The sequence below is a fragment of the Cadophora gregata genome, assembly GCF_030347475.1.
Source record: "Cadophora gregata isolate MNR1 chromosome Unknown scaffold_7, whole genome shotgun sequence".
NCBI lineage: Eukaryota > Fungi > Ascomycota > Leotiomycetes > Helotiales > Ploettnerulaceae > Cadophora > Cadophora gregata.
Genome location: NW_026695930.1, coordinates 2,147,952 through 2,173,837, shown reverse-complemented (window position 1 = coordinate 2,173,837; position 25,886 = coordinate 2,147,952). Strand labels below are relative to the sequence as shown.

At 48.1% G+C, this 25,886-nt stretch overlaps 13 protein-coding genes across 13 annotated transcripts; 5 read left to right on the top strand and 8 right to left on the bottom strand.

Annotated features, from left to right (window-relative positions):
* Positions 1-1,096: 1,096 nt before the first annotated feature.
* ONS95_013474 (uncharacterized protein) lies at positions 1,097-2,384 on the top strand (the record flags this gene model as incomplete). Its single annotated transcript, XM_058507125.1, has 3 exons — positions 1,097-1,207; positions 1,263-1,778; positions 1,836-2,384. 3 exons carry the CDS (start codon positions 1,097-1,099, stop codon positions 2,382-2,384), a joined length of 1,176 nt encoding a protein of 391 aa, XP_058357856.1.
* A 291-nt stretch (positions 2,385-2,675) lies between these two features.
* On the bottom strand, positions 2,676-4,147 carry ONS95_013473 (uncharacterized protein). The gene has a single exon (XM_058507124.1). The coding sequence runs from the start codon at positions 4,109-4,111 to the stop codon at positions 2,891-2,893; it is 1,221 nt and encodes a 406-aa protein (XP_058357855.1). The 5' UTR covers positions 4,112-4,147; the 3' UTR covers positions 2,676-2,890.
* A 251-nt stretch (positions 4,148-4,398) lies between these two features.
* GRS1 (Glycine--tRNA ligase 1, mitochondrial) lies at positions 4,399-6,788 on the top strand (the record flags this gene model as incomplete). Its single annotated transcript, XM_058507123.1, has 4 exons — positions 4,399-4,674; positions 4,807-5,187; positions 5,237-6,337; positions 6,384-6,788. 4 exons carry the CDS (start codon positions 4,399-4,401, stop codon positions 6,786-6,788), a joined length of 2,163 nt encoding a protein of 720 aa, XP_058357854.1.
* A 734-nt stretch (positions 6,789-7,522) lies between these two features.
* ONS95_013471 (uncharacterized protein) lies at positions 7,523-8,296 on the top strand (the record flags this gene model as incomplete). Its single annotated transcript, XM_058507122.1, has 1 exon — positions 7,523-8,296. The coding sequence occupies one exon, from the start codon at positions 7,523-7,525 to the stop codon at positions 8,294-8,296; it is 774 nt and encodes a 257-aa protein (XP_058357853.1).
* A 261-nt stretch (positions 8,297-8,557) lies between these two features.
* On the bottom strand, positions 8,558-9,413 carry ONS95_013470 (uncharacterized protein; the record flags this gene model as incomplete). The annotated part of the gene is made up of 3 exons (XM_058507121.1): positions 8,998-9,413; positions 8,683-8,862; positions 8,558-8,623 (listed from the first exon to the last, which is right to left on the bottom strand). The coding sequence occupies exons 1-3, from the start codon at positions 9,253-9,255 to the stop codon at positions 8,558-8,560; spliced, it is 504 nt and encodes a 167-aa protein (XP_058357852.1). The 5' UTR covers positions 9,256-9,413.
* Positions 9,414-10,028: 615 nt separating this feature from the next.
* Positions 10,029-10,737, bottom strand: ONS95_013469 (uncharacterized protein; the record flags this gene model as incomplete). Its single annotated transcript, XM_058507120.1, has 2 exons — positions 10,029-10,669; positions 10,731-10,737. The coding sequence occupies 2 exons, from the start codon at positions 10,735-10,737 to the stop codon at positions 10,029-10,031; spliced, it is 648 nt and encodes a 215-aa protein (XP_058357851.1).
* Positions 10,738-12,581: 1,844 nt separating this feature from the next.
* AIM6_3 (Altered inheritance of mitochondria protein 6) lies at positions 12,582-13,427 on the top strand (the record flags this gene model as incomplete). Its single annotated transcript, XM_058507119.1, has 1 exon — positions 12,582-13,427. One exon carries the CDS (start codon positions 12,582-12,584, stop codon positions 13,425-13,427), a length of 846 nt encoding a protein of 281 aa, XP_058357850.1.
* Positions 13,428-14,307: 880 nt separating this feature from the next.
* ONS95_013467 (uncharacterized protein) lies at positions 14,308-15,312 on the top strand (the record flags this gene model as incomplete). The annotated part of the gene is made up of 1 exon (XM_058507118.1): positions 14,308-15,312. The coding sequence occupies exon 1, from the start codon at positions 14,497-14,499 to the stop codon at positions 15,310-15,312; it is 816 nt and encodes a 271-aa protein (XP_058357849.1). The 5' UTR covers positions 14,308-14,496.
* A 136-nt stretch (positions 15,313-15,448) lies between these two features.
* ONS95_013466 (uncharacterized protein) lies at positions 15,449-16,410 on the bottom strand. The gene has a single exon (XM_058507117.1). It carries the CDS (start codon positions 16,300-16,302, stop codon positions 15,550-15,552), a length of 753 nt encoding a protein of 250 aa, XP_058357848.1. The 5' UTR covers positions 16,303-16,410; the 3' UTR covers positions 15,449-15,549.
* Positions 16,411-17,166: 756 nt separating this feature from the next.
* ONS95_013465 (uncharacterized protein) lies at positions 17,167-17,352 on the bottom strand (the record flags this gene model as incomplete). Its single annotated transcript, XM_058507116.1, has 1 exon — positions 17,167-17,352. One exon carries the CDS (start codon positions 17,350-17,352, stop codon positions 17,167-17,169), a length of 186 nt encoding a protein of 61 aa, XP_058357847.1.
* Positions 17,353-17,430: 78 nt separating this feature from the next.
* Positions 17,431-18,520, bottom strand: ONS95_013464 (uncharacterized protein; the record flags this gene model as incomplete). Its single annotated transcript, XM_058507115.1, has 6 exons — positions 17,431-17,541; positions 17,593-17,676; positions 17,731-17,781; positions 17,843-18,121; positions 18,185-18,364; positions 18,458-18,520. The coding sequence occupies 6 exons, from the start codon at positions 18,518-18,520 to the stop codon at positions 17,431-17,433; spliced, it is 768 nt and encodes a 255-aa protein (XP_058357846.1).
* Positions 18,521-19,178: 658 nt separating this feature from the next.
* On the bottom strand, positions 19,179-20,931 carry ONS95_013463 (uncharacterized protein; the record flags this gene model as incomplete). The annotated part of the gene is made up of 5 exons (XM_058507114.1): positions 19,179-19,840; positions 19,902-20,083; positions 20,132-20,302; positions 20,358-20,760; positions 20,820-20,931. The coding sequence occupies 5 exons, from the start codon at positions 20,929-20,931 to the stop codon at positions 19,179-19,181; spliced, it is 1,530 nt and encodes a 509-aa protein (XP_058357845.1).
* Positions 20,932-23,120: 2,189 nt separating this feature from the next.
* On the bottom strand, positions 23,121-25,861 carry ONS95_013462 (uncharacterized protein). Its single transcript, XM_058507113.1, has 2 exons — positions 25,613-25,861; positions 23,121-25,552 (listed from the first exon to the last, which is right to left on the bottom strand). The coding sequence occupies exons 1-2, from the start codon at positions 25,748-25,750 to the stop codon at positions 23,720-23,722; spliced, it is 1,971 nt and encodes a 656-aa protein (XP_058357844.1). The 5' UTR covers positions 25,751-25,861; the 3' UTR covers positions 23,121-23,719.
* Positions 25,862-25,886: the final 25 nt, after the last annotated feature.

The following is a 25,886-nucleotide window of genomic DNA, read 5'->3' as shown; positions in this document are numbered from 1 at the left end:
GCGAACATGCCGAGCATGCCTGTCATGGATTTCGGCGTCTTGAGCATGATGCACCCTGCTCCCTCCATTCAATAATGGAATGACAATGGATCCTATCCACCACCAGTATGAGCTCTCCTGGTTCGTCAGAATCCCCTGAAGTGGATTGAACCCTTTTCTAGTCCCCTGGACATAGGGAGGAACATGGGCGATGAACGGCGCAGAAAACCAACGGCATCCAGCAGTTGTTGCAGAAGTGTCGTCATTACTCCAACCCAAGAGATCTATCGTCTCAGGAGCTGTGTGCCAACCCCGAGATTGTAACACCTTTCCAGATGGCATTTTTTAAGAGTTATTGCCGTCTGCGAGTGGTGACTTCTTTGCTTGTCCTTACTCGTACTTGTAAACTCTGTTCTTTTCGTTTTAGTTCTGCTGCCACCTCCTTTTCATCTGGTCTGACCAGAGTTCAATGATTACCCAGATAAAATTCTGTCACTGTTCGGCCCTTTGGAAGTCCGGGCACCTTCACAGCTTTACTGCGCCGTAAAATATCTGATTAAAGCAAACGAGGTCTCATATTCGATCATAGATTTACGTACATGGTATCGGCGTTTGACCTTCATATACCAGAATATACGAGTATGTAGAAATCTCGTATCCTTCCCCAACAAGCCTAGAACGTTCCGAGAAAGACTGAAGTATCCACAGTCAATCCACACTCAGCCCACTGAATAACATTGCATATCCCTTGGAGGTAAATTACTTGTCTTCTCTCAAGAACCACGCCTGCTTTTTTGCATCTTCCTTTCGAGATTGATGTCCCATTGTTCAAATCGGTTCGGTTCCTTGGGGATTCTCCTCTCATGATCTACGAGCCCGATTTGTATCAGGATATTTCAGGGTTCTCCCCGGGGGGATCCCCGCTGTGGAGCATCCACGCAGCCAGCCGCGAGTCGAAGCTTTGCGCATTGGAGTCTCGGATTGTCACCCAATCCCATATATAGGGCTTTGTACGTCTAGATTCTCTATTTCTCTTTCCTAAAAGCTTCAAACAACTCGATATTCTTGTACTCGACTTGACTCCAGGGCTAACATGGGCGCTATACAGCTTGGAAAGATGTCGAACAGCAATGTTCGGCCGCTGAGGACATCATTTATGTTGGCTATGGTGGTATTTTATCTGATATGGTCGTTGTTTGCTCTGGATATGCCTAGTTTCTCTTCACAGGTAGGCGATCCTAGCTTCAACTAATCCCGGGGGCTAGCCTATTAACATCTCTTAGATTTCAAAGGATGGAGTTCAACAAGTGATCACAGAAGCACAGAATAACGCAGCTAAAGCAGATGTTGGTTCGACGACAGGAACTTCCTCTGGCGAGAACACAGGTGTTCTTACTACCATTCCATCAGCCAAGGGGGAATCAAGCAAAAGCAAAGCTCACGACCGTCCACTCATTCTATACACCTATGCCGACTCCAAGGACGGCAGTGCGCTCGAAAATCTCAAATTCTTCGTTGCTCATGGTCTTCACGCTGCAGCTGATTTCGTTTTTATCTTGAATGGAAAGACGAAAGCCGAGGATATCGTCCCAGACAGGGAAAATGTCCGCATAGTTCAGCGACCAAATGAGTGCTACGATCTGGGAGCTTTTTCTGAGGTTTTGCAGAAGGATGATCTGTACAAGAGATACAAGCGCTTCATTACCATGAATGCAAGTATACGCGGGCCTTTCGTCCCATACTGGTCCGAAGACTGCTGGACAGACATGTTCCTCAGCAAGATCACCGACGAAGTCAAGGTAAATACCACAATCTTCTCCTGAATTAATGAAAGATCCTAATTTAACATTCTCTAGCTCGTTGGAATGACCGCAAACTGCTGGCCCACCTTCCACATCCAATCCATGATCTGGGCCACCGATCTCATCGGCATCGAAACTCTCCTCTTCCCACCCCAAAAAGCCCTCGACTACCTCTCCACCCACCCAATCACCCTCCCCCCAGCCAAAATAAAGACGGAGAACCCCGCCGCCAGCAGCAGCACCAACAGCAGCTCCCCGGAAGCCACACCCGTACCCCAAGCACCTGGCATCAACGGCTGTTTTGCAGATTGGGACGCCGCCGTCGCAGCGGAGGTCTCCTCTACGAGCCTGATCCGCGCGGCGGGGTACAAGGTCGAGGCGATGATGAGCGCGTACCATGGGAATGCGGAGTATGAGGAGGGGAAGTCATGCAGCGAAAACAGGGATGTGTTGTGGGAGGGGGGGTATTTTGGGATTAGTGTGCATCCGTTTGAGACGGTGTTTATTAAGGCGAATAGGGATTTGAGCCAGTTGGTGTTGAAGAGGTATACGCAGTGGGTGGATCAGATGAAGTATAGTAGTTATGATTATTGTCGGGTGTAGGATGTATTTGACAGGACAGGGAGAGAGGGGAGTTTCTTTTGTTGTTTGGCTTTTATTTTCATGGAGAGGAGAGTTTAGTGAGCATTTTCTGGGAGCGTGGCGTTTGGGGTGTCGCATGGGACGATTGGCTGTACACAAGTACTATATCTCTTTTGTCGGTTGGTGTGAAATGAGGACGGATGGGCATACATATGGTTGGGATCGGAAGACATGGATCTGGCAGGATAAGATACCAAAACTACAGGCAGGTATAGACCGCATTTGTATCACGTTTGTATGATAGACCGCATTAGAGATTTTGAAGATTAGAGAAACATATGCTCGCTCTGGTCTATGCTCTACCTGATTTCGTCTGTGACTTTTGTAAGTCTTTGTCTTCTCACTTTAGGCAGAATATTGCTCGCTTAATGAACCGCCTCCAATGTTACACATAACGTAGGCACATTTCATTTAAGAAGACACAAATTCGGTTCATGTTAAAACATGGGTATCCATTTATAAATTCTTCAAAGATTAAACCTCGTCCTCTGCTTCTCCATATGCGCTTTCCACTGCCACTGCACCGCATCGTCGCCGTCACTGCTCGCCCTCCCGATACCTTTATCTACTCTCCTCAACTTCAACGTAAACCTCGGGCCCAGCTCCTGTAATCCGGCTCTGATACCCTCTACTCCCTCCACCACCTTGCCATCTGGCCCAACAACACTCTTCTCCGTCTCCTTCTTCTCGCGGAAGACGTACCTATGTCTCCGTAGGAAAATGTAATCACGCTGATTGTGTAGCGTCACGACTTGACGGCCTTGAAGCTCTGGCTGTGGCGGGAAGAGGGTGAGGAACAGACGTGCGGTGAGCAGACCGAGTGGTGTGCGGAAGTTGTTGAGGATAAGTTCGGGGTAGTGGTTTGTGGCGTTGCCGTGGCCGGGGAGTTTCTTGCCGTCAACCCAGTTGGCGATGCTGAAGTGGCAGGTTGGCCCGTCTGGTAAATGGACGATTGTCAGCCCTGTGGGTTTCTTGGAATCTTCCTTTAAGAGTATGACGGAGGTATAGTTGCGATTTGTAGCGAACTTGGAGATTTCGCGAAGGGAGAACTTGTGGCCGTAGCGGTGGGAGGAGCGTGGGATGTAGGTGCTGTTTGGGAAGAGGGTGCAGAGGAGGTCGGCTTCGTGGTGGAGAGTTGAGTTTATGGAGGTTGTGAGGAGGATCTTTGGGGCGGGTGGTGGTGTGTCGGAGAAGAGAGTTGGGAATTTGATACTTAGTGAGGAGGGTGTTAGGTCGAGGTTTGTGCTGGTTGTCGAAGCTGCCGTAGAGGATGCTCGAGGCCGTTGCTTTGGTTCGGTTTTCTCTCCATCCGAGTCCGAGTCCAACATGCTGTCTGCATCGTCGTCATCCTCTATTGCTTCCTCCACAGGCTCTTGCTCTGCTGCTTCGGCCTCTTCGATGCGCCGCCTCTTCAATTGCTCAACATCTACGCTGACGTTCAATCCGTCGCCGTCAACATCGTCCCAGACACGTTTCTTATCAATCGTAATGGGTACGTTCTTGGCCAATCGTGCTTCTCTCATTTCAGGGTTTTTGTCCTCCTCTCTTTTCCTCTTGAACCGCTCATCTCGGCGCAAACTATCGCGGGCTTTCTTTTGCTTGACATGAAGATCTTGTCGTCTGACTTTGTTGCCTGTCTTGAATGGCAGACTCGCCTTCGCAGACGGTGGTTTATGACTTGATCCCATGGCGAATTGTGTATTGTTGTAGTGTTGTATCGCGGGGTTGTGATAATGGTCAAGCAAGCTCGGATTGATCAAAAAGTTTTGGCCCAGCTGGAAAATAATTAAAGCGGGGCCGGCGGCCGCCCCTCCACAAGGCTCTGAATTCTGGCCATGGCCCTCATTAGTCCTCGCCTTGCTGTTTGTTCTCCAAACGAAAGAGTCACAGCAACTCGAAACCACAACCCTCTTCCGCTCCACGATACCCTTTGATATTGAGTGACTCAGACCTCAATTGGATGGGTCTTGAGTGAATGCGCTCCCTCTGCAGCTTCGTACAAACTGCTGGTCAACTACGAAATACATTCGCACGAAAGAATACCTTTATTTCCCTCCGAGCATTTACTGCATCTGCACACTTCTACAAGTACCAAGCTCCAAAATTCCAGGGACAGAAACAGCAGGACGCAACCATGGCGACTACTACTCTCAAGGGTCAGCCCTTCGATAGGCAGACTATGGATTCTATGCTCAGGCGGCGCATGTTTTACACCCCCTCCTTCGAGATCTATGGTGGTGTCGCTGGTCTGGTGAGTTGATTTCGTCTTGGATTTCGAAGATCGTCGAGGACAGGGGGAGCGGCAAATTCAGATGCCAATGCCATAATTCTCTTAGGACTTGAAAAGCTTCTGGCTGGATTAAAGACTGATGTATTCGGATAGTACGATTATGGGCCACCCGGTTGCGCACTCCTCACAAACATTATGGATATATGGCGCAAGCATTTCGTTTTGGAAGAGGATATGTTGGAGGTGGATTGCCCAGCTTTGACCCCAGAGCAGGTCCTCAAGACCAGTGGCCATGTTGAGAAATTCGCCGATTGGATGTGCAAGGACCCAAAGAACGGCGATATTATCAGAGCGGATCACTTTGTGGAGGAAATCTTGGAGTCGCGGTTGAAGGGTGACAAGGAGGCCAGAGGTGTCAAGGTTGTAGAGAAGGAGGACGACCCCAAAAAGAAGAAGAAGAAGGTCAAGGGCGCGATTGAGGCTGTTAAGCTTGATGATGCCATTGTGAAGGAATACGAGGAGATTCTGGCAAAGGTATGTGATAGTTCAGCAAGAACTGAAGTTTTAGGACTGATTATCGTAGATCGACAACTACAATGGGGAGGAGTTGGGTGCTTTGATCAAGAAGTACGAGATGAAGAACCCCGCTACTGGCGTTGAACCCTCCCCACCTGTGGCCTTCAACCTCATGTTCCAAACTGCTATCGGTCCCAGCGGTAATCTCCAAGGTTACCTCAGACCAGAAACCGCCCAAGGTCAATTTCTCAACTTCGCCAAACTCTTGGACTTCAACCAACAACAAATGCCATTTGCCTCGGCCTCAGTCGGCAAGTCTTACAGAAATGAGATCTCGCCTCGCGCCGGTCTACTGCGTGTCCGTGAATTTCTGATGGCCGAAATCGAGCACTACGTCGACCCAGATGGTGGCAAGAAGCACGCTCGTTTTGATGAGGTCAAGGATGTTGAGCTTGTTCTGTTGAATAAGGAAACACAACTGGCCGGCAAGACGGATGTCGCAAAAGTCTCCATTGGGAAGGCTGTTGCTGATGGTACCGTCGACAACGAGACCTTGGGTTACTTCTTGGCCCGAATTCACTTGTTCTTGGAAAAGCTCGGTGTTGATCAGTCCAAGATCAGATTTAGACAACATATGGCGAACGAGATGGCTCATTACGCTGCTGACTGCTGGGATGCCGAGCTTCAGACGAGTTATGGCTGGATTGAGTGCGTTGGTTGTGCTGATAGAAGCGCGTACGATCTCACAGTCCACGCAAAGAAGACTGGTGCTCCATTGATGGTTCGCGAGAGACTGGAAACCCCGATCACCATTGAAGAATGGCAAATCGACCTTGATAAGAAGAAGTTTGGCCCGTTCTTCAAGAAGGATGGTAAGACTGTCGAGGCTGCTATCGAGGCTTTGCCACAAGAAAAGAGGGAAGCTCTCGCCCAGGATCTTGCCACAGATGGCAAGATCACAATCGAAGTTGAGGGTGTTGGCAATGGCAAGGTAGAGGTTAGCAAGGATTTGATCGTGATCGAGCGCCGAACCCGAACAGAGAACACAAGAGAGTTCACGCCTAACGTTATCGAACCATCATTCGGTATTGGCCGCATTCTTTATTCTTTGATCGAGCACAACTACTGGACCCGAGGTGGCAGCGAGGGTGGTGATGAAGCACGTGGTGTAAGTAATATAGCGAAAACTGGGAATATCAAACTGACAAGTACAGGTCCTCTCCTTCCCTCCACCAGTAGCACCCACAAAGGTTCTTCTCGTGCCGCTCTCTAGCCACGAATCCTTCAAGCCTCTCCTAAAGTACATGTCTCTCAAACTCCGCGCCCTCGGTGTCTCCAGCCGTGTCGACGATTCCTCTGCATCTATCGGTAAGCGCTACAGCCGTAACGATGAGCTGGGCACACCTCTCGGCATCACTATCGATTTCCAGAGTGTAAAGGACAAGACATACACGCTACGTGACCGTGACTCGACGAAGCAGGTTCGAGCCGATGAGGAAACTATCCTGAAAGCTATCAAGGCGCTGGTTGAGGGTGAGAAGAAGTGGGCGGATGTAGAGAAGGAGTTGCCTGCTTTCGAAGGCCAGGAAGCCGAACTACCAGTCAGAGAGGAGAAGTAGATGGTTATCTCAGTGTATCTGATGATTGTATGGCTGATGATTCTTGTAGAATTGATTAGTTGAAGTATAGAGACAAAAGCTATTCTGAAGTACAGCCATTTGCATCATTTCAATATTTCTATGCACTGCTATATGGTTTGGTCTCATGGCCATAGGCTTACAGTCGATCTCAAAAGATGCCTTGGCAAGGTGGCAAATTCCACCTCCTTAGAAGGATCAAGTTTGGGTGTCGATTTGATCCAGCCATCCTGGACAGCAGTGTCTCTTATTTGAACGGAGCTTACAAGTTCCCTTCCAACGACTCCTATAATTTATGCCCCAGATGAAATTACCCTTCTTACGAACTTCTCGGCTGCCGGTTCGAAGTGAATCCTAGAACGACTAGGTACAATAGCCGGAAATCAATCCACGCCAATTATATTCAAGTCTACAACGAAAGCCACGACACAGTTTGAGATTTAGGAGAACGGTGCCACTCTCCGTGCCACTGTGTCACATGCACTGGCTTGGCTGTCATCATTGGCCCTGTTTAAAATGACTTGGAGTGCAGATCAGAAGCTCAAGCTTACGTGAGTCTACTCCCCACTTCTACGCTCAGATATATACATATATCTCACCTTTCTACAACCTCCTGTTGACCAGCGACAGGGACGCATGAGCATATTCCTTACATAAATTCATATTTCTCGGTCCTTGGCTGATCACTCTTTTATTTTCCTAACTAACCACTCAACATGGACACCCAACGCCCCTCCGTCCAACAGACAACCCTCCCAACCATCTACAACATGTCCTCATCCCAAGCCCGCAACTGTCTCTGGGCCCTCGAAGAACTATCCGCCTCACACTCCATAAAATACGAAGTCAAGAACCTCCCCCGCCGCGACCCCAACACCGCGAAGACCCTCAGCTCTATCTTCCCCCACGGCAAATCCCCCATCATGACCCTCTCACCTATCGACTCATCCCCCGAATCGCAAGCCGCAGCCTCAACGACCTACCAGATCCTCCCTGGCGTTCTTACGGAGAGTAGACTTATTCTACAGTTCATCGCGGACCATTACAGTGCAGGAGAATGGACCTCTTCGTCCATCGAGGATAAACGCCGGGACGAATTCTTCACTGAATTCGGACACAGTAGTCTTGCGTTGAAGATCAACTACGCCATTGTCTTTGAGATGCTGACCTCGTTCTTGCCGTTTGGGATCCGACATCTGCTTTTCCTGCTGATTGGGCCCCTTGTTAAGTTCTTTGTTAAGGACCAAGAATTGATGTATGGTGTTATGGAGGCGGCGCTGAGTGAGGAGAAGCCGTGGTTTGGTGGGGAGAAGATTGGACTGGCGGATTTCAATATGAGTTTTCCGATGGATGTGGCGGTTCAGAGGGGGTATTTTGATGGGGGGAAGTTTCCGAAGTGTAAGGAGTGGCATGAGAGGATTGTGAAGAGGGATGCGTATCAGAGGGCGTTAGCGGTGGGTGGAGTGTATGATTTGAAGATGTTTACCTAGGGGTTGATGAGCCGAGGGGAGGGGGAGGTGCTTGTAGAAGGATGGACTGGACTTGTAGGATGTAGCATGAGGTGAGTTGATAATGTCCATTCCGGGTTGCAAATGGCTATACGATGTATATATGTGGAACAAAAGCATTTCAAGAATATACAAATTTCGTTCCATCCGGTATCAAACACAATCTACCTTGTCGAGACTACTCACAGATCCACCTATGTACAGTGCATTTTCTCCCTTATCAGCCAATCTCTCAGCAGCTGTTCACGTCAAAGTCGCATTCGAAACATAGCACTTATCCTTAGACGGAATTTTCTCTCCTTGATCCCACTACCATCTTACATTAGTATCACCAGTTATTCATTCATCCACACCGCAGAAAAACTCACATGTTCATGCACACACCCTCCAACCCAACGCCAGCGATCAGTGGTCGAGTACTGCGCATACGACATATTCGTGCTCGCATCAAAACAGTGGGCGGTATTCTTCTCAGTTCCGATCTTGTTCCCACTACAAAAGAGACTCCAGATGGCTTGAGGGCCGGACGCATATCCTGGATGGTGTTGCTGTCACATTTCATATCAGTCATTATCCTGCACAATCCAATCCGTCAAGTCTCGCATCATCCCTCTCGCTTATGCTCGAAACCTCTGATCCGTTCTGTTCAGGGGAATCTGATGGAGAGTTGAGATGTGACATACTTGATACACATTATCAATCAACGAAAACATCGTCCTGGGATCTCCATCCACAATGAATGCGCGGTAGAACTGATATGCTCGCTTGGCTGTCTCGGCGACCGTGACGGAGGAGTTGGGCTGGCAGATGACAGGTGGAGATTTCAAGTTGCATAGATTCTCACGTTTGTTGAGAGAGTCATAGTATGCATCTGAATTCGTATCGGGTGCAGGATAGGCGAGAATTGAGAGAGCTGCGGAGAGCACGAGGAGGAGACGCATGTTCTTGTTTGGTTTCGGCTCTTTAAGGGAACTAGGAACGCTATTGGCGTTCCTCTCTGTTTCGCTATGTTCTAGGACCAAGTGTGTATCTTATGTCGGAGTGGAATTCGCAGTTACATATATGGCACGTTCCGGGTCATAGAGATTGTATATTAGCCATAGCACTTTCTTGGTACCCCGCACCCTGCTGTCGCCTCTTTCCGCTGGTAAAATTTAATTGATGAGATTCGCTTGGGTTTTGATTAAGCCACGTATGATCGTGAGCTGGGCTTAATATGAGAAAGCTCGGTGGAGGCCGGCAGCTGGTGGCAGCAATTGGGCCGAAGTCATAGGGAAAGGGATGGTTGGGGGGTCGGCTCGCTTATTTACGGAAGTTGTTTACACAATAACCTCTCTTCGAGGTTACACCAGCATTTTGTGGTCTTGAGCCTGACCCTAATTCAGATACACAATGAGTGGTAGTACCGATATCCTCATAAAGCGACTTTAAAAGTAAAAAGAAGATAGTCATCAACTAATGGTGAAGCGGAAACCCTGATGAGATTTATATGAATATTTAACGAAACTTCGGTACCATTCAGTGGCAAGAGTGGCAAACATTCTGAACGAGCGACTGGACGCAAAAAGAGAACTTGAACGACAACCAAATTAGACTGCAACGAAATCCCATAGTCATAACAGTATGAACGAAAGTACAGGCTTCCTAGTATCCGTCGTGATGCGGCACATTTTGAAAAGGACGAGAGCTGAACTAATTAAGCCAACCAGAATTTTTACTGTTCGTTCGGATCAAATCCAATCTCGATCCCGGATCCCTTAGAACCGATCTTCAAAGTTGCACCATGAGTTTCGTCGTCTTCCTCGACGCATAAAGTCTGGCTCACAAGTGAAAGGGCTTTGCTACACATACTGTCGGTGAGCTTTGGAGGTTGTGACCCAAAAGTCTTCCATCGAAAGTTAATCACTGCAAGGGCACCGTCGTTGTTGGCGATGTGGGATACCTGATATACCTTCCAAGCAGCGTTGATAAAAGTTGCTCCTGGCACCTCTTTCAAGAACGCACTGCATGCATCGGCGATGTGTGCACTGACTTTGCTGCCTTCGATTTTCATTCCACTGCCAATGCAGGCCACCTGGGTGGCGAGATCTGCGATTTGTCCGGCTGACTTGAAAGGCCCCCATCGACGACTTTTTGTTCCAACAGGAGTCCAGTATGTGTCGAGTTCTGAACTATCATCATCGTCCTCGGGAAGTTGGACGCATCGACCATTCTCGTATTCTTTCCATGCCAAATTTTTGTTGCTGTCCAAGTACTGAACCACGCCGCTGACATCTCCAGGGCCCAAAGCAGGGTAAGGACTAGGAACTGCGAAAGCGCCTGCCAAAAAAATGGCAAGTAAAGTCTTTCTTGTGACTATGTGCAACGAAAAGCTGGTCAGTAAAGAATTTGGGATGATAACTGAGGTGCAACGAACAAGTCATGATGATCTGGCTCTTTTTGTGCTGATTGAAAATGGATTTGAGGTAGGTCAAGATGGTTTTGTTATAGCAAGAGTACGGGCCGATCGAAATAGATGAGTGAAGTTTTCTTTGGAGTAGAATTGAAGCGGCCGAATCTTGTTGAGTGATGTGGAAGAAAAAAGACCAGAAGAGGGGTTGTAGGGCTTATATGTTCCATGGTCACCTCCCTGACAGATCTCAACAAGTCAACGGCAATATGTACACTTTCCTCTTATTCTATCACACCATTCTCTTACTACTAAGGATGAGAGTCCAAAAAGCTATTTCTGTATGTGACGAGAAGACTGACGACAATCCAGAGCTATGTGATCAGGTAAGTCCACCATCTTCGTAACGTCGTGGTAGCTTGTTTCATGTCATAGCTGCCAACAATAGTTTCTTTCCAACTAATTTATTTGACAGGAGACAGCGCAGTCACTAGGATGCGTTCCTGCTGTGCTGCTGTCCTGAACGAGCTCACTCCATCCATGCTGGCCAACTCCTCCCGGACCTGGGGATCCACAAAAATACCAAGAATGTATTCTGAGCACAAATCGGGCTATATTCGATCAGGGAGGATCAACCTGCCAAGCTGTCTATATGAGATTCGACTTTCTCGCGCTTGACTCGCTACTTTGCTCACTTGTTTTCTCAAATTTCTTGCTAAGCGAGGGCGGACTTGGGCTTCGTTTCGTGCACGCCAATTATCCCAAACATTCCCTCGTACATTTGATACCATGCATTGGCAGATTGAACTCTGAATACTCCAAAATTCGATGGATCACGGACAATCTAGGTACAAAGTAAAATACTTTACTGATACGTATGGGAGTGGCTTGCTCCTGATTGGTCACTTGGGCCAATCCAGCTGATGCGGCAGGCCACATTTCCTAGGACTCATCGTCACAAGGCGGTTTGTTCCAACAGCGTCTACAGGATTTGCTACTATATATGGACGTTTTTGGCTACCTGACTGACCGTAGCTGTTGCCATCTGGTACGGTGGTACATTTCCACTACGGACCTGTGAAGTGAAGGATTCATTCACCACGTTGCTTAGCAGCCGAACGTTTCGGATCAGTCACCAGACTATGTGAAAGAGACCAAAATTCTTGGTTTTCAAACAAGATTTTGGTCATATCTGACCAAGTTTGGGCCCAGCCAACAATATCTTGCTGCGTCGTATAGGCCTTCTGAAACGGAGGATTGTGAATTTCGAAATAGATATAACTTTGTTGGATGTTGGCTGAATTGCGCACCGCTCCACATAAATGACTTGCCGTAAGAAACTCATGAAAACTAGACACTGTATCATTTGATGATTATATTCTCTACCGATAATATACTGCAATGTGCTTCCCATCAAGGAAGTTCACTTGTGCTGTTCCATTGCCCCACGACAGCAATCTTTCAGCTGCCTATCATGTTCACACAATTTGCGAAGCTCAATCGGAGCAATGCGAACACTTTTCGCGCAACCAATCTTTCCCAATACTCCGAGGGACAATGGTTAAGTTTTCCTCGAAAGCACGTCAACGAACACAGACCTTGGTCAGTTCTACGACGGCGCAAGTCGTTCGGGAAGGGTCAGTCGCCTAGAGGAACGATCCAAACGCTGATGATATGTCTTACCACAATAATTGGAATTTCCGTTTTTGTGTTTCTGCTGTATGTTAATCCAAGTGTCCTGCTTTGGAGTAAATATCCTGACTTTTGGCCAGATTTTGGGTCTCATTTGCAACTCTTCTTGTCAGCCGCCTCTCCCCCCCGCCGCGGCGTAACGGCATCGAAAATATTTTAGCGAGCTGGGAACAGTCAAACACAACAATGTGGAAAGAGGGTTTTACTCGAGATGTTCAACCCGTCCAATGCCACTCCCACAACGACTATTGGAGACGAATTCCTCTCTATGACGCTCTGGCTGTAGGTTGTGCTAGTGTCGAGGCCGATGTTTGGCTGCGGGGAGACGATTTGCTCATAGGACACAAAGCACATGAACTCAAACGCACCAAAAGTCTTCAAAGCTTGTACTTGGACCCTCTCAGCAACATTCTGGCGCATCAAAATGCAGACAATCTGCTTACGGAGGGATCCCGACCGGTGGGTGTATTTGATGTCGACCCGGATAAATCTTTGATTCTCCTTCTGGACGTAAAAACAGGTGGAGACAAGACATGGCAGCTTATCTTGAAGCAACTAGAGTCGCTTCATACGAGAGGTTGGCTGACAGTGTTCAACGGAACCACGGTCATTCCTGGCCCGGTCACGGTCGTCGGGACAGGGAATACGCCAGCCGATTACTTTCTGTCGTCTACCTCTTCCAACCGATATACTTTTCTAGATGCTCCTATTACACGACTAGATGCCGAATACACCAGTCATAATTCATATTTCGCAAGCGCTTCCCTCAAAGACGCCATCGGAAACATACGGTGGGGAGGAATGGACGTCAAGCAAGAAATAGTCATCAAAAGCCAGATTGAGAATGCATCTGTGAGAGGACTTGTACCCCGATATTGGGATACCCCAAGCTGGCCTGCAAGTACGCGAATCCGTGTTTGGGAGCAGCTCGTGTCCCTCGGGACTGGAATTCTCAACGTAGACGACATTGTGTCTGCTGCAAAGTGGAATTGGGATTGGTGTATAGTTTTGGGAATCAGCTTGTGCTTTTGAAACTTATGGAATGAAATCATAAAGTTCCGAGCCCTTTCTAAGATAGATAATGGACAGTGACAAGTCCATAGGACCAAGTGCTTAGTCTGTGTTTCACGTGATGTTCCACTTCACTTCAAAAGAACGATTTCGTCGAGAATGATTTTGGTGGGCTTATCCGGTTTTATTGATGGTGCAAATCACAACTATGAGCTGTATGACTTTGATGGCATGAGCGGACTAGGGCTGTCGGCTGGCCTTTTGATGGAAAATGGCTTCCAGCTCTCCGCTCAACGTCCAAAGTTAGGACTCACGATCCGCATTTCATCGGATAGACGATTGCCAGCCCATTCATTTCTATCTTGAAACAAGTGAGACCAAGCTCAGAGGTCATGTTATTCTTTAACGGAGGCTGAGCTGCAGACTCTTGCCCATTCTTCATGTTGGTTACATCTATTAATACCTGAAGTCCTGAATCAACCTTGACAGGGGATGAGATGGCTCAAAAGCAACTTTGAAGGATCAACAAGAAAGATCCGGCAGGATTCAAAACTATTCGTGCGTTGCCAAAGCAATTGTTTGTGGGCCAGTCCTTTGGACGGACATTGTGGCCAACATTTTAGTCCTGGGCATCGACCAACGGCTTACTGATCAGACACCATGTGAATATGTGTCCTTTCCCATGCGTTCTCATGTGTACTCCCGAAACTGTCCAATCAAAAATAAGGTGATATGGACTGTGTTCAGTTCTTTGTTGGTCTCGTACTGACAAGACTCAGCCCGATAGGATCGTATCACCAACTTTGGCGCCAGCACTTGAACACCTGAAACTCACAACAACACCGAAAGAAGAGGAACATGCTGTTATTATACTCTGTAGGTTATTTGCACAATTGGAGTTCTGAAATGTGGTTGTTTCTGAGAAATATGGCTCATCTCCTCACTTATAAGTTGCCGTTGCCCATTGAGCTTCATTTATAAAACCAGCAATTTTCACTGACCTCCATTCGAGTCAATCTTATTACAAGTTAGCTCCATTTCGGCATACCTCGAAAAAAAACACTTTTAGAATATCAATCCAGCCGCAAACATGAAGTCACACACCATCATTGGTCTCATTTGCTTCTTGCAAGCTATTCATATTTGCGACTCCCGCTGGACCAACCGTGTAGCCACCCGGGAACTCTCCACACGTGCACCATCATACACACCACTATGGATCAAGTGCCAGGCGCGTGGTCGAAAAGTTTACGATATCTTGCAAGCTGCTAGAACGGATCCTGGTCGCACCACGGTAGCCACAGATAAACAGGGTGGAGATGGACTCATGGCTGCTTATGATATCGTCACCTCTCCAGATACATTAACTGTCCCGGTCTCCCTGATGGACGAATTTGATGCAATCGGCTATTCTCCTTTCAACTATAGGAAGGTACAGGTGAAGATCAAGAACTCCCGCCAAGATCCAATGTTCGACAACCTGTTCAACGCTCGGGAAGGGGTCATATTCGCAATTGATAATCAAGGTTGGAGGGGAGGCGACCAAAGACAATTGAAATGGTCGGAAGCAGCATTCCAAAGCTATAGTCAAATGGCGAGGGATCAAGGCATGCCTCTAGATCGATTAGGACGGATTTACCGATACAACGTTGCGAACGACGAGGCTGTTCCCATTGTTGAAGAAGCATATGACATAAGAGGATCAAACTTGTATGGGGGATACTGGGAGAAATGGACATATGCAGAGAATCCAGAAGCTTTCCTTGCACTGTTGGGAACTGAAAACGGTGCAGGAGTTGGGTATCTTCTCAGTGATCATGCTGCTGCCTTCGGCAAGATGAACGTGGAAGCGATATATACCATGTACAAGGGTGAGTGGCTTCAGATATACTTCAAAGTCTTCTGAACTCCACTAATTCCAATTGATATGGGCAAGCTGTCATTGAAAACTGTTGTTCCTAATTTACATTTTCTCTCCTTGGTTATGTAACAGACGCTTCGAACTGTTTAGTTCAAAGAAACGATGGAAGCATCAAAATTCAGGTTCTTCTCATTGACTTGACACCCTCGGACTGGCACTAAGAATAATTTAAGCCTTCCAGAGTACTAACCAAGCTCTTTGGTACTAGACACCTATCTCATCTCAATATACACAAACATGCGGCGGGTCATTCGGCTTCAGCCTGCGAGCCGTCTGAGTTTCACTCTCCGATTGATGATACATCCCAAGCACGACTTCCATGGCCTTTTCCAGACTCAGACGAGCTATTCCTCTCCCATCGCCTACCGCTCCAAATCCAATTTTCTCAGCCTCGGACCCAATCGGCCATTTCCTCAACCCCTCAGCATCACCTGTCCGCACCAGCAGCACACCTTCATTTTTCCAATCTGGTTTGTCCACGATAATAAAGACACTGCGGAACGCCAACCCGAGCTCATAAAACTTATGGTACCTCTTGAATCGCTCAGTCTCCTCCTTATCAATCTCATCCAATACACCCTGCCTCTTCTCAACCTGCCTACACAGTCTCTCATGCACCTCCAAAATGGCCTCAACCTCGTTCGGACTCTCCTCGTACCAACACGCGATGAAGTGCGCAAAGAATGTCCCAAACTCAATATCGACTCCATTGTTTGGGATAAACCACTTATCATAGACACCCCTCCAGAATCCGCTCATCCCAATGTGGATTTTAGGGATACAGTAGATGGCGCAGGCTTTGTTGCATGATCGATGGATTTTGGCGAGTGACAGTCGAGAATCGAGTGTGTTACTCTGCAAAACCAATGGTTGGTACCACTGCGATTCTTGGATACGACGGTGCCCTGATTCTTCCTCAGGACGGTAGAGAGCTGCGAGAACAGGACCAAGCGGGTTGAAAAGTCCACCACCCATTGTTACTCAAACTAAGACCGAATAACTGGTGTAGTGACCTGTTTTCTTATTGTGCAAGTGGAATTCTGCTAGATTTGACAATGGAAAATAGAGAATTGTCTTTGCGACGAAGCATAGATGGAGATGTGAGCTCTTTAAAGTATCAGATTCTGTCGCTGTAAGCCTTTTCTGCGACCCTCTCGGTTGTACGCCTTGCTTCGAAAAACGAGGCTGACGAGGCAGAAAACCAACAGATCGACCCAGAAATATCCCCTTCCAGTGCCTGGAAATAGGCTGATCGGTATCCTCACAACGATATTGCTTTCGGAGAAAAATCAAATGTACGAGCTAGTGGGCTAACGTAGACCTCCCCCCGCATTTTTCAACAACGCGGGAGTTTGCGTTCACGACGACTCCTCGCTAAGCGTCCCTGGTAAACAGTGAAGCGAATTTTGGCTTACTTCGTTATCTGATTGATAGAGATTAGGGGTTTCCAGCTGTTCTGTGTGTTACATCTCTGGCATATATCTGCTGAAAATTAGTCAGCATTGATTATCCCAACACAATTTTCAGGGTACAGCGCTGAGTGAGGCGCTAAGGCTCCCTGGAGAACAACGCAGCATTCAGATTTCAGCGCTCTTCCCTTACGAAGTTAATTACAGGATCTCGCTACAGGCTTTGCACTACCCTACCTACTACTGCAATTAGGTTTCAAGGATTGCGTTTATAATCACGTGTCGTAGCTTCAGCAAGATGAAAGTCTAGCCTGGTGGTATATCTAAAGCACTGATAGGTCTCTCCTGAGCTAAGTATCGTGGAAACTCCGTCTTGTATATCTGAAAATCTACTCATACGCTTTCCGGAGATCTTCTCCGCCATCATTTTTCAAGTCTGAGGGTTGAATCCCCTCTCCTTGAAGAAAGTTTCGAGTTCCTTATTGAACTGATCCTGATGATCAAGGAAAATATGATGGTCGCCATCAATGACAACTAGCTTCCCGTCTTTGAGACCGCTTTGCATACTCTCCACCATTGGAAGAGGCGAGCAGCCATCACTCGTCGCTGCAACCATGAGTGCTGGAACAAGAACATCGGTTTCATCCTCGGGAATATCTGCATTCAATAGTCAGCAAAGCAATTCACACCTTCGTCATCCAGATGTCCAAGTCCCTTTCTCAGCTTCTTCATTGTACCCCTCGGCGAAGCAGTGGTAATACTGCAGCGCGGCTTCCCAATCATTGGCGAGGAAGTCTTGTCGATCCTATCGAAGTCAGCTACTGGGTCACCTCGCTGGCATCGGAAATGCGCATACTATCTCCTCAATAGAAGATTTCACTTCACATCGGCCGTCCGAGACCAGCCACTCCCGAAGCTTTCCTCTCGAGGTCAAATGTTTCTGATCTTGTCAGCCCTCCTGTCTAGTTCACCCATCCGTCATTTCAGCACTTACTACCCAAGCCGCAGTATCCTTGGCAAAGAACATCTCATAGAAAGACTCAATCTAAGACTCAATCAGCTCGTACTCTCTCACGCTAATACATACGTTACCGAAATCAACTTACGTGCTGAGTCAACAACTCCGGTTCATTCAGGAACACCTCCCAATACCCAAAGCAAGCAGCACCAAAAGCCTGCTCCGTCATGTCGTTGATAGCCTTCAAATCGAACGGACCCGGCTTGAAGTATGGCACACACACCATGACCAATGCAAGCACTCTCGAGGGATAGGCAACTGCCGTCCCCGACGCGATTGAGCTTCCCCAATCATGACCGACAATTATCGCCTTCTCGACACCCTCTGCATCAAGAATGTCAATCATCGACCTAGAGGCGACCGGACACTTTGTCAAAGTTAGCGCGAAACTGAACGAAAATGAAACGGCATTTAGAGAACTGGCACATACCGAATATTCAGCGGGATCCTTCGGCTTGCTCGTTTTGCCATGCCCCAAAATATCAGGTGCGATGCATCCGTATCCTAGCTTCTCAAAATGAGAAATTTGATCACGCCAGATCTTTGACGAGTAGGGGAAGCCATGGATGAAAAGGATCGTGGTTTTAGACTTTGGAGATGCTGATGAATACTGAAGGTAGGAATCTGATCAGCTTTCTCCATCATTTGTTTCTTCTGACAATCACAACCAATATATCTGTTGATAAGACTTCATCGCACTCACATAATTGTAAGTGTGCTTGCTGCTAGTGAGCACCTGCTTGTAACGTGCTGTAGAACCGTCCATATTCGTCGCCGATGTAATTTTTCAGAGTGGCAGTAAACGATTATCTCCTGCTGATGAATCCGCCACCAGTTGAGAGAAATAAAGAGTTGTGAATTGAACTACGAAGAACGTGCAATTTATCTTCCTAGATGAGTCCCACCAAATCCATGCTGTTCCTAAAGAGGCAAAACTGCATCTTGGACAAGACGGTGCCCGTGGTGACAGCCACTCATGTTATCAAAGTTCCAAGCTCAACTTCTATCTTGACTCAGAGTGGTAAGATTTAGTTGCTTTTTAGATCCGGACAAGAACTGCCCCACTCTTTACCCCTCCCTTGGCTCGACCGGCTGCCTTGTGTTTATTATGAGAAGCCGGTTTGACCACGACTGGTGGAACCATTTAATCGGGGACGAGATCTGGACATAAGCAGTTTGAACATTCATCCGGCCTGTCATAATAATCATCAAATTTATGTCGCAAGTAGATGGCCAAAACGGTTTTGTATGATGTCAGGTGATGTTGACAGGAAAAAGGGCCTAAGCGAGGACGGGACGACCCATCTGCCTGGCTGTACATGGCATTCATTGAAAGCTATTGGAAATTTTTTAAGCTGGTCAAATTCAACTACTGAGTACTTTATAACACTATCCAGTAATTGTCACCACCTACACACATCACATTACAATTCATCCCTCTTCCTCTTTCCCCCACCACCAGCATACCTCAACCTATACATCTTCACCCCATGCGCCTCCACCCTCGCACTGATCATCCCCCCAGCCTGCACAGTCATGGTCACATTCCCCAGCAACAACTCATCCTGATCCGCCAAACCCTGCGTATAACTCTTCGCCGTAGCATTATACCTACTTTCACCCCCAAACGTCGTAGCATTCCACCCCGTCGTCGCATTACCCGTCGCATTCGACGCAGAAATTATACCCATAGCCGTATCATTACTCATTCTATTGGCCCATAAATCGCGCACTTCCCAGCTCATCTGAATCTGAGGCGCTTTGCCGTTCGGTCCGCTGTCGGCGAAGATATCGGCGAGTGAGGCGTTCATAGTTGTTGTCTCGTCGAGACCGTTGATCATGAGAACAAGCATGTCGTTATGGTCACCTCCGGTCGTAGATTTGAGACCTCCAGACCAGAGCTGAAGTGCTGGGCCCGAATAGGGGTCTCGGCTGCCTGGGACGCGCATCCAGCGGCGTGAGGCGGATGAGCCAAGCGGGTCTTGGTTTACTGCTATGACTGCTGCGTTGGACAGGATTGATAGATCTGAGGGTGCGATGGTCCGGATATCGTTTCCCATGATGAGAGGACTCTTGACAGCAGACCCTGATCATTCTCTGTTAGCTTACTCGGCAATGGAACAAGACACTTGGAGTAAATAACATACACATGCTGAAATGGGCCACATATTCAGTATCTGTCATGGCTCCATTTCCAACTTCCAACATATCAAGATCGTTCCATCCGCCTGGCTGGGACTTTGATACTACGAACGCTGCTTTATTCATGATATTAGTGATGGAGCAATGGAAGCCGGGAAGGCTGCAATCCCATGAATCGGCTCCCTCGCTATTTGAATTAACGGATAGTAATAATACGGGTATCAGGTGCCATTACCAAGGACATCTCGCGTCATAAGTATCCCAATAATCGAAGACATCTCCCGTGATTCTCCAACTATTGGCAATGGTAGATCCCCAATTCCAAGGATAATCTTCTCCCCAGTTGCACAAAGAGTACAAAATCGGTCGACCAGTCGCATTCAAAGCCCTCGCCATAGTCGCATATCTACATTCGTCAGCTTTCCGGTCATGTATTGGAAATTCTCTGCGACATAACTGACCTCGCTTCCGAAATCTTCTGATCCCCAGCCTGGCCCTCATTATAGCAATTGTCATACTTCAGATAATCCACACCCCACTCCGCCCACGTCTTCGCATCAACCTCCTCATAGCCAAGACTTCCAGCATACCCTCCACAGGTATACAATCCCGCCGAAGAATACATGCCGAAACCTAGGCCAAGCTGATGGATGTCATCAGCTACTGCCGCCATACCGCGAGGGAATTTCTCAGGATCCGCAATGAGACTGTTGTTGTTGGAGGCGTTGCGGCCGACGCTCCAGCAGTCATCCAGGACGACGTAGTGATAGCCTAGGTCTTTGAGGCCGTAATCTACGATTAAGTTTGCTGTTTCGACGAGCAGGTCTTCGGAAACATCGCAACCGAGGGCGTTCCAGTTATCCCCTTAAAGGATTATTAGCTTCCGTCCATTGGTCTCGTGATAAGTCGCATGGCAAACTCACAGCCCATTTGTGGCGTAATAGCAAGTCCATTCCTAACAGCTCCAACACATCCAGCAAGAAGTGTTGTAGTAGCGACACCAAGCAACAAACTCTTAACAGCCATTCTGAACATTTCGCTTTGGTGCCTATCTTTGTGAACAGAATGTCACCCGAAATACGGACGACAGCCATCTTTTATACAAGTCCGGTCAAACTCAAGCCGAAGATCGACGACCCCTCTTCCCGACCTTGACACAACATCTCCTAAGGTATGACTTCACCAGCCCAGGAACACGACATCTGCAAGCAAGAGAAGCTTTTTACTAACATAGCGGGGTGAGTACCTTAGGTTCCCGCTAGAATCTGCGCGCGTTCTGCCTGACCGGGCAGTTCGGACGATCCTGGCCCTAGGACTAATCGCAGCTTCCTGAGATCGTGCTTAGCTAGAGACGTGAGGATACCTAGATACCTCATTTAACGACTTGCGAAAATCAAAACTAATTTCGTACTTCAAATATGTTGTCTACTTTCACCAGATCAAGCAATGTTTCCTAAATGGCAGCGCAATAAACTACAGACCTAACCATTCACCAAGTATTGAAGTCCACACGGCACATAGAGGCTATTCAAAAAATCGGCAAGACAAGCAAGCTTTCACACGAACCCTCGCGGGGTTCAGTAGATCTTACCTGCAATTAGACCAAGATGAGGTTCCTACTCCTACCTATCCGCCCGTCAGAGCCCGGCTTTCTACCTCATGGCCAGTTGCGGGGTTTCCCCACCCCCACCATCGCAACCCTTCTCCTTTGCGCCTTTTCAAGCGGAAAACTGGCGGAGAACATGGGAGGATGGGATTGGGGCGCTAGAAGCACTTTCGGACCGTTTACCTATTACGCACCTTGCTCTCAACGTTGACTGTCAATCATTTCTTGACCAGATAGTTCCCTTCTATTTGTATTCTTCCAACAGAAAATTGCGAAGTGAGAACTACTTTTGTCTTGGACATATGAGGATCAAGCAAGAATCCGCAAGCAAATAAGTACGATTTCATTTCATCCAGGTATAAAAGCGCCCACGTACTCATTTGCTGTCTGACAGTTTGATTGGACCCTTTGGCTAGTTGATGTCCAAAACCCCGTTACTATGTTGGACATATTTCTGTCATACGTATCGAGATTCTGGATACTTATTCGTTTAGAATATTCTTACTTCCCAAATAAGCTGATTTGTTATCTCTCGATTTCATCAATCTCATGATCTTCCTTTCCATCGACTTCAAATTCACGCGCATCCGACTGGCTTGGTTTAGCACGGTAGTAGCACACTAGAGCATGTATATCGAGACTTATGACGCTCTCCTTCCTCCCACATAACCTGCAGTTTTATTCTCAATCTTAGGCATTGATTCACGTCGGTGCCAAATCGCCTTCCTCAGTCAAACACAGAAACCCGAAAAATAACCTCATTGTAGAAACACAACCCCCCCCCCCTCCCTCAACGCTATTCCCACCCTCTCAAACACCAGGGCAATTCTACCAAGATCCGCCCAACCAAACACCATGTCTTTCGAAACCACCTTTAACTCCTTCCAACTCATCAATCTACTAAACCACACCATGTGCTCCGCAACAAAGTAGCACCACCACCAGCAGATAGACAATCCCAATCCCAATCCCAATCCCAATCACAATCCCAGCCCATTACCCTCTTCCTAAGTCCCATATCTCAACTACCTTACGCTCCAAACCACCACACCAGTGGCCTCCACTCCACCTCCTGCTCCTCATCAGCCACAGCACCATCTTAATACTTCACTAACACTTCCCTTTTACTAATAAGCACCGTTCTCTCTCCATCTCGTCACAACATGCACTGAAAAACGCAAAGGAGGCGCGAAGCTTGGCCAGGTAAGTTAAGTTACTTGCGTTTAAGTTACTTGCGGATATAAATATAAGGTTAGACGAGCCTTGGTGTAGTAAGATTACCTAGGGGGGGAGATGAGAAGATTATTACTTCTAGGCTAAGCTGGGATTGTGGAGGTTTGGTTGGGAGGAGTGCGTGCGTGGTGAGGTAAGGATGGGGTTGATAAGGTAGGGGAGATATTGCTGAGTCTGGTGATAGGTTTCTAGGTGTATCGAGTGGGGTAGAGGGGGGCTTGCCGCTTGTCTCTGCCATGGCCTCGGAGGAGAGCGCCGTAGTGGATCGGTGCTAGGTCCGCAGAGAAATGTTGTGGATGTTATGTGAGGATGGATTATAGAGTATGTACACGTCCCAGCAATCATCGCATCTTCACCTAAGGTCACCATTATCACTTTAATTCCACCCTACAGTTCTTATGTACCGCTATACCGTCAGTACTTTACCCCTCTCCTCCTACATGGGCACGAACCACTACAAGAAGTAGACATACGAGCCTTGAAACCATCAAGAATGATATCTGCATCTCAAATATTGAAATGAAGCATAAGTAAGAATACAGATACGAGCATCTCTCAAACACTCACGCACACGCCAAGCTAGATCCAACATCACATCTCAATACATACATGCATGCTTACATATATGTACCAGGGATCAATCTTCAAGTTTCTTTTCATTGATGATAGGCGATGCGATTTCGATACCAACACCCATATCAATAACAAAATCAAACGCATCGTCGAGTCGATGATCTGTAGGCTTTGATTTACTTTACTTTATATTCCTTCAATATGATGACTTAGGTAGGTAAGGTAGCGTTCTATAGAGAGCGAGCATTGCATCTCACATTCGCGCCTCAATACCCCACACCCAACAACCCGCCCCGCCGCGCCGCCTCCCTCTCGACGGGATGGATGGATTCATATTCACATTCCCTCTCTGCTCGATCCTACTTTACACGACCCCATTTCCAACTCCATCCCCCTCTCAACCCTTCCCCTCTACCCCCTAACAGCACCGCCCACCACCCCAGCAAGCTCACTAAACAGCACCCCCTTCAAAACACTCTCCCCCATCTCCTCCGCCCAATGCCCCGCCTCGCTCAACCTTCTCTTCCAACCCTCCTTCTGCTCCCGCGGCAACTCCTCCCACGTCTTAGCCTCGTGCTTGCCGTGCTTCTCCTCGTCGTGGACGTGCATCTCGACAGCGGCCTCGTCGCTTTCCCCCTCTCCTTCGCGGAGGACCACGACGTAGTCTGAGAAGGCTTTTTGTTGCAGTTTTAGGTCTTGGAAGAATTCTGGGAGGGGGGTAGGCGTGGTGGAAGCGGGTCCGGATCCGTCTGTTGATTCTGGGTCAGTGTCTGAGTCGAGAGGGACGCCAATATGGTGGTGGTTTATACCTGTAGGGTGGACGTTGATTTTGGAAACTGCAGTATCGCTACCGAGACTTGACGGAACGGGTTTATACCCCTCAGGGAACTCATACGGCCTTCCTAACTTCTCCTGCAACACAATAGGAAGACGATTCCTCGCGTTCAGGTAAACGGGTACACCGCCACGGATCTCGAGAATGCCTTGGATGATGATAGATGCTAGTGCGATGCCGATGATGGAGACTAGGATTCCCATTCCGAAGACGGCGGCTGAGGATGGTAGAGCGACGACGTAGCGTGGTGTTTTGGACTGGCCTCGCTTGACGGATAGGGGGACGGGGAAGAGTGGGAGGGTGTGCACTACTACCGTGTTGCTTACTCCTACACTTGCGAGTTTGAGATGCTGTGGAGGAGTTTGGGCCGTGACGGGGTGAGTTGGAGGTGTGAAGTTGGAGAATGATAGGCCGGTTATTTGGAGTGGGTGGACGTTTTTGAAGGTGCGGAAGGGTTTGATTTTGGATACTAGGGAGACGGTTCCTTCGACTTGGAGGTCGACTTTGAAAAGGGAAATCGAGATATCGTGGCCAGCAACAGCGATGACAAATTGCGTGTATCCTTGTGGTGAGGTAGGTGAGACTGGAGGAGTGAGGTTCGATACTGCAAGGCCGGTGGCTTTGGTTATTCTCGAGGGGAGGCGTATTGATTGTGAGAGTCGGCATTGGCCTTTCCCGCTGGGTGGTATACGGAAGATCTGTAGGACGACCCCGCTATTACTCGCGATGTTCGTGAGCATGATAATGAAATCCTTCGACAGAAACCTCAATGCCCGAAACTTTGGAGTTGTCGGCCTTTGGGCGTCCCTTGTCGCAGGCGTAATGTAAACACATTCTGGCTCCTCAGCATCCGTCTCTGCAGATATCTTTTTCAGATAGATATCATGCTCATCGCAGTAAGCAAAGAAGTACTCGTCTTTCCCCGTCTGAATGAAATCCACATCCACAGCCTCCTTATTACTCTGCACCCCGCCCCTCGACTTCGGCGGACTCGTAGACGTCGTATCGAACAGCACAATTTCCGCGGCCTTGGACAACCCCGTCGCAACAGCGCCCAGCTGAGGCTGTCCCTGAAACGGCTTCGATAACCTCGTAATCCTCTGATACAGCTCCTTCTCTGTCCCTTGGAATAATGTAGACCTCGAGATCTCGGTGATCTTATCCGCAGCCGCCTTCTTCGCAACAGCTTTGCCTTTCGCAGTCGCAGAGGCATCCGTCCTGAAGACGCGGAAATGAAGATTCTTGCCCTTCTCCATATCTGCCGGGCTGGAATTCACACCCGCGAAGACAAGGGGCGATCCATCCTGATCTACTCCGACTGCTAGACTCGTCACATTGTCTTCGTCTTTGCTGAGCTCGATGTCGCGCAGTTCTTGGAGCTCGTTGGGATTTGATGTATCAAGGAGTGTCTGGACATTGAATTAGTATGTGATATGTAGTACTTGGTGTATATCTCCAGCTTTACTTACGATTTTATTCCCAACGCCTGTTCTCCCCGCGCCGCCTCCGCCTCCTACAAGCAATCGCGTTGAATCGAGGGGGTCGAAATCTACTGCATAGAGAGGATAGGACAAGGTGGCCTTTGCGGAAGGAATTAAAGGTGCCATAACTATTCTGCGATGAGCACTTGTAGTCGCAGATGCGAATTATCTGCTCTTGTGAAGTTGAAGCTGGAAATCAGAAAGGTGTTATGACGAAGCTCTCTAGGCGGGTGTCCAGATTTCAAGGTTGGAGCTAGGATAA

Excerpts from the sequence above, each read along its gene's own strand:
- ONS95_013473 (XM_058507124.1), bottom strand. The coding sequence starts at position 4,111 with ATGGGATCAAGTCATAAACCACCGTCTGCGAAGGCGAGTCTGCCATTC.
- ONS95_013466 (XM_058507117.1), bottom strand. The coding sequence starts at position 16,302 with ATGGGTGGTGGACTTTTCAACCCGCTTGGTCCTGTTCTCGCAGCTCTC.
- ONS95_013462 (XM_058507113.1), bottom strand. The coding sequence starts at position 25,750 with ATGGCACCTTTAATTCCTTCCGCAAAGGCCACCTTGTCCTATCCTCTC. Across the intron at positions 25,553-25,612 it reads CAGGCGTTGGGAATAAAATC|ACACTCCTTGATACATCAAA; the intron begins GTAAGTAAAGCT and ends TTCAATGTCCAG.